The sequence below is a fragment of the Spodoptera frugiperda genome, chromosome 26 (assembly GCF_023101765.2).
Source record: "Spodoptera frugiperda isolate SF20-4 chromosome 26, AGI-APGP_CSIRO_Sfru_2.0, whole genome shotgun sequence".
Classification (NCBI taxonomy): domain Eukaryota; kingdom Metazoa; phylum Arthropoda; class Insecta; order Lepidoptera; family Noctuidae; genus Spodoptera; species Spodoptera frugiperda.
In genome coordinates, this window is record NC_064237.1 from 3955553 (window position 1) to 3961606 (window position 6054).

The 6054-nt window shown below is 33.5% G+C and overlaps 1 protein-coding gene across 1 annotated transcript; it reads left to right on the top strand.

Annotated features, from left to right (window-relative positions):
• The first annotated feature begins 975 nt into the window (after positions 1-975).
• On the top strand, positions 976-3477 carry LOC118269869 (uncharacterized). Its single transcript, XM_035585207.2, has 2 exons — positions 976-1566; positions 2178-3477. Exon 2 carries the CDS (start codon positions 2407-2409, stop codon positions 3163-3165), a length of 759 nt encoding a protein of 252 aa, XP_035441100.2. The 5' UTR covers positions 976-1566; positions 2178-2406; the 3' UTR covers positions 3166-3477.
• The last annotated feature ends 2577 nt before the right edge of the window (positions 3478-6054 follow it).

The window sequence follows — 6054 nt, forward strand, 5'->3', positions numbered from 1 at the left end:
TTTAGTTTCAGCAAGCCAGTGATGATTTATAGATGAGTTAGACATTGATTAGTAGGTTTACATAAGTAAGGATACGTTCCGACAGAATAAAGTCACGTTATAATCTAATTTCTTATTAAAAATTTGACATAAAAGTTCACGAGGTATTTCAAGACTTAAAAAAAGGAAGACTCTTTAAAGCTATAAAATAACTAAAGGCAAGTAAACGTTTGTAAATTATCTTTTTTCAAATTTTGGTCATCATTTTCGCGTTTCCAGAATTTATATTACTATACTTTTACAAAACTTCATTAATGGAGATAAGTATAAATAGGCCGAAAAACAATATTTGTACATATTACGTAAAATAAATATCATATACAAATTATATGATACTTGTTTCTGCTGGCGGCTGCACCCGCGATCCTATGAGATAAAAAGTCCGATCCCTTCAGCCAGTTTGACGTAATTGAGTAACAAACATACCTACACACAAACTCACAAACATTCGTATTTAGAATATAAGTAAGATGATCTGGTCAGTAATAAATTAAATGTGGTCACAAATGACAGTGATTCCTAATTATTCTCATGCGGTGTATAAACTAGATTACATTGGGGTTTAATGACGTAGCCAATGATACTAGTTAATTTAATCGATTTATGATGTCATACACGCAATATTAATCGGCTAGACCAATCTGCATGAAAATGGAAAAAGATAGACCTAATTTGATAAAATGCGTGTTTTATCCTATTGACGCGGTCGAAGAGGCTTGGAAAAGCTGATATTTTAACAACATTAATAAATCTATATTTGCATAAAAATTAATTGATGTTCGTTAGTCTTGCTAAAACTTGTGAACGGCTGGAATCGATTTGGCAAAGTTTGGTCTTGAATTATTTGGAGAAGTCCAGGTCGTGAATGGTAAAGGGTGAGAAAAAAATGTATGATGCGGTACAAGGCTTGTCGGTTAATCTAGTGTAAAATATTAATGGGTCATTGTCATAACCACCTAAAATTGTGTTACAAGCAGAAAAAAAGACTTAAATGTAAATAAAATACCATGTTTATTTTTTATAGTAAAGATAACCATTAAATAATTCAAAATGTATATTCGTTATTTTAAATAAAACTAAAATAAAGTAGTTACTAAACAATTTCGAAAGAAAAGTCCGCTTCGGTGGGCTGTTACCGCTCTCCCTATTCATGCAAATTCGATCATATAATGAAAACTGTTATGTAAAGTGAACTTTTGAATATGTTTTCTCAAAATAGATATTCTAATTACTTTAATAACTGAGAACTTAAAATAACCATTAAAAATAAAAACACTTTTTGTACGTTGCAATATTGTTACTAAAATTTACATCTTTTTGGTGGACTTACTTCATTTATAAAAATTATTATGAAAATAATAAAATTCTGTGAACGGAACGTTATTCAACAACGCGTCCGATACTCAGCTGATCACGCGCAGCGCCATTTTGACGCAGCTCGCATACGAACGAAGTTATTGCTCCTTGTTTAAAAATATCTAGTGGTGTCAAAGTTGAGTGTATCTTTTCGGTTCCTTGTGTATTTTGGTAAGTAAAACCTTAATAATTCATAACTTTACGTTATGTGTTAGATTTCTAAAGTATTTATTGAAAAAGACTTGTGATTTCAACCTAACCTCAATATAATGCTTGGAATTAAATAATTTCTCAAAAAAATCCATTTGGTGGACATCTTTTCGGTGGAATTTGTGTCCACCAAAAAGATGAATGTCCATCAAGTGGATGAAATATTTTATTTTTGTTTTGTGCACTCTGGTTTTGCATGTGGTTGTTAACGCGAAAAAGATATTTAACTGCATAATAGAAATATTGCATTCGGGAGGCGGTTTTTGCGAATAATATTATTATTACGTATACTGTTTTTGGCGTTTTACGTTGAATGTGCCATGTTTGCTGTTTATTTATTTATTAAAGCAGAATAAAATCAAATAATACACGAATAAAGTCAGCTATTTGACCGATATATTTCCATCGCATTCAAAAATCATCTTCAGGGTGAAGTCAGATTATTTCTAGACAATGACTTAACATTGCTTGAAGTTGACTCATACGTGAAACATTTGTATTCTACTTTAATAATAAATAGTTTTGTTTGTGATTTGTGCCTAATTAAGGCTCCCTCTTTTCTTTACCCACAGACAATGGCTAGAACTAGAAATAAATTGACTGAAGATGAGAAGAAGAAAAGAAGACGCGAACAGAAGAAGTTAAGTATGAGGAGAGCAAGAGAAAAATTAAAGAAAGATCCAGTAGCATTAGAAGAAAAGCGGAAGAAGGATAGAGAGTACTATCATAGGAAAATATCATAGGAAAAAGTTTTATTTAATTGGGGCTTACTTGGGCAAAGAAACACAGGCAGATAATATAATGTGGCACTTTAGCGAGAGTGGCCATGGTAAAGGGGCGCCTGATGGTATAGGAGGTTGTCTCAAACGAACGGCTGATAAGTATGTAGCAAAAGGAAATGATGTAAGTAACATTGATGGGTTCATAGAATGTGTGAATGAGAACTGTAAAGGAATCAAAGTAATTAAGATTGACGATACTGTTGCAAAAGACATTGAAATTAAAATTCAAAACTGCGATATACGCCCCTTTCGTGGTACTATGCAGGTGCATCAAGTTACATGGGACAAACTCGAACCAAGAACCCTGCACTTCCGAAGACTAAGCTGCATAACTTGCCATCCGAGTGCTAAATGTCATCACTATGACTTAGGTTGTATAAGTCTTGACTTACCACTACCCACTTTGCACGCTGAAATACCTGCTCCCACCCCAGTTCAGTCTTCTATTCCCAGCCCCTTACCAAGTCTACCAAGCCCATTAATGAGTCCTAACTGGACTCCAATAGTCCAACAGTTGCTCAACTCGATAGACAGGAAAAAGTTGAGCCCAACAGTTACTGAGATGCAAACCAATGATTTAGAAAAACCAACATGCTCCAAGACCCTGCATGGCCTTAAAAGTCGAAAACGCCTTAAGTTTTCTGATGTTTACTCTGACAGTTCATGTTCACCACCTACTTCAAGACCCGGAACTCCGCTGAAACTACACAAGAGGCATCATCAACACTTTTGGTCGTCATCCGAGGATGAAGATATTATGTCCACCAAGAAGACATAGTATTTTTGGTGGACAAAGGGATTTATTTTATTTTAATTTACTTTTCAATGATACTGCGTTGGCTTTTTTTTTATCGTTTCTTGTGAGACGATTTGATTAATATTATAGAAAAAAGATTATATTTTCATGTGTAGATTGTTGCTAAATTACACTTTTAGTACATTCGGTAGACATCGGTGTCTTTTCGGTGGATCTATAAAAACGTTTTTTTTAAATAACTATTCTAATTGTTAAGTTTGATCTCAGACAATAATTTATTATTGTTACAATTGATCTCTTTCATTAAATAAGGGAAGAATTCTTTAAAAATAATTGATTTTGTTTTATTTTTTTATCTGAACCCTGTTTTGACAATGACCCTAATGTTAATAGTATACAAAATAACATCTAGCTGAACAAACTCGAGATGTGAATATGCTAGAAATATGTACGAAAGTTTCTCAATCACGATTTACGTCTGCAGGTAGACGTAGAACCTTAAGTTCGTATAAATTAAACCCAGTATTAGTCTGAGGCAGAAACTTCGCCTAGCGTTATAAGATACTCTGAATATGAATTGCTTTATTGATTTAGAGGTGACAGGTTCCATCTATTTCTAAATGTATATCTTTAATGTTAAAATTAATGTACGTATTTCAGTGAATTATGTTGAATTTGTTTGTGTAAGAAAATGAGGTATGACTAGAGTACCTATAAAAACGACTTATATCTGCTCACTTTAAAATTCCCAATCCATAACCTTAAATAAAATATTATCGAAATATCACTTATGCAAACAATTTTTGACTTACGATACGACTATGGTCGTGTTCTGATACTTAGTGAGACGCAATTTGAAACACAAGCCTATAGCTAAGCGGTATAATAAGATCAAAATTGCATGACAAATGCTGAAGATGACTAAAGCCATATTAGCGAGATGATTTGGTCAGTAGTGCCAAGGCCACTCAGAGACAGCAGTGGCTGGAATTGGGACAGTAATTGACAATCTACTCGTTCGTTTGGGAGCGGATATCAACTGATGGAGCTAACGATTGCTCCATTTTGCACATTCCACGGCTAAGATTTCATATGTGACTCGTTTACGATGACATTGGCATCCGAATTGATGACTTTTCTGCACATTGGAGTTAATTGTTGTTTCTCTTACCTACTCGAGTGTAAGGTACTAGTATAAGGTATGAAATTATTACGTTCATGACCAAAGCTGCTGAAAGCGTTTCTTTTTATTACACGTTCACGAGGAAGATACAGGTTTAAGAGGAAATAAAGTAAAGTTTTTCATCCAATATGATCAATTTTTTTTTTTTGAAGATGCATGATCTATATTATTTCCCAAAACATAAAATATGTGCAAACATACTGAAGATTATATTACTTTTATTTTATACAAAAATTCAACTTGTTACGCATGTAAATTAAATATTAAAATTAGGTAAATACAAAATACAAGTAGGCAAATAAACAAACAACATCTTACGTAGATACTTGGAATTGGTTCAGCGCTCGCTTCAGTGAAGATTATTCAAGGGAAAGTTTATGAATAAAACGCGCTCAGCTGCAGCTCCATCGAGCCATGTTTCGTCAGCAATAAATAAGACGAGAAACTTCGCGGTACCTTCCATCTTCCAAGACCAGCCTGTTGCTTCGACAGATTGAACTTTCTGAATATCTATCGACCACTTCTCAAATACTTTCCGAGATATTGCTCAAGGTTTGTTCCGGAATTTATGGAATCCGCCCGCAAAGTTTTAAAGATGTTCCTTATATTTTAAAATTTTTATGTTCTATTTTTGTTTAATTTTTTAATCGTTTGTTATTGATAGCTTTAGTTGTTTTAGGAAGCTGTTCATCGTGAAATGATTTTGTTATTATAAAGTACTGCAGGTGATGTGATACCAAATCACTGGATAGTAAAAAAATATATCTAAAGTTAAAAACTCAGCTCGTAAATCTTTAGCTGTGGACGGACGAAATATAAAAACATTTACAATTAATAAATAAATAATTTAACATGAATGAAAGTATGAACAAAATCCTCTTTAAAAGGCATTGAGCTGTCGGTGACATAATTAAAGGAACAGACCACATGAAAGTAGTCTCGGGAGCTTTCACATATATATGTATTTACATACGTATACAAACGACCTCCCTTTGAATTATGTCGTTTAGCTGTTGTTGTGTGAAAAAACTCGCCTTCCGACCTGAGGGCTTAGTTCGAAATCATAACGGGACCGCGTTCGGCACTCTGATTGGCCAGCTACAATGAACCAACCAATCAGATCGTCTCGTTTCGATTTTGTATAACGTAGCACTGTACTAAGCCCTCTGTTTGTTACCAAAACACGTTCTCACGAAAAAAAATTTATATTTTTTTTTATGAATTGAGTTGACGCAGTTTATTACAACGTTTTTATTTATTTTCTTTCTTAAACAATTACAATTACGACTGTCGACTAGAAGGTGAAACTACTTTTAGATTTCTTTCTTATTATTTTACGTCAGTTCCTTAATACTTAAACATTTTTTCAGCGCATTTTATCAATGTGGTGTTTAAAAGTCCTTGGTCTACAATCTTCTTTGTGTTTATCTAGGCATTAAAAATGTATGAAACTGTCTGTGTATTTTTTTATCTAATGACACATGTAACACATGTTACTCTCTTTTACATAATCCATCAACGGTTACTAGCGGGTTTGATGTATGGATGTACACGTATACCTACAGGTAGTAAGCAGGTGTGTACGTACCGTATGCTAATCTATTACCGATCGGCGGGATCCAATTAGCATTATAAACGATTTCTACTCATTTCGGCCGATTTAATTGAAAATGTGGGCCGTTGAACTGAATTGAGAATTATATTCATTTAGGCGTACGTAGATATTA

Bases quoted from the DNA above. Each gene is read 5' to 3' on its own strand.
- LOC118269869 (XM_035585207.2), top strand. From the start codon at position 2,407: ATGTGGCACTTTAGCGAGAGTGGCCATGGTAAAGGGGCGCCTGATGGT.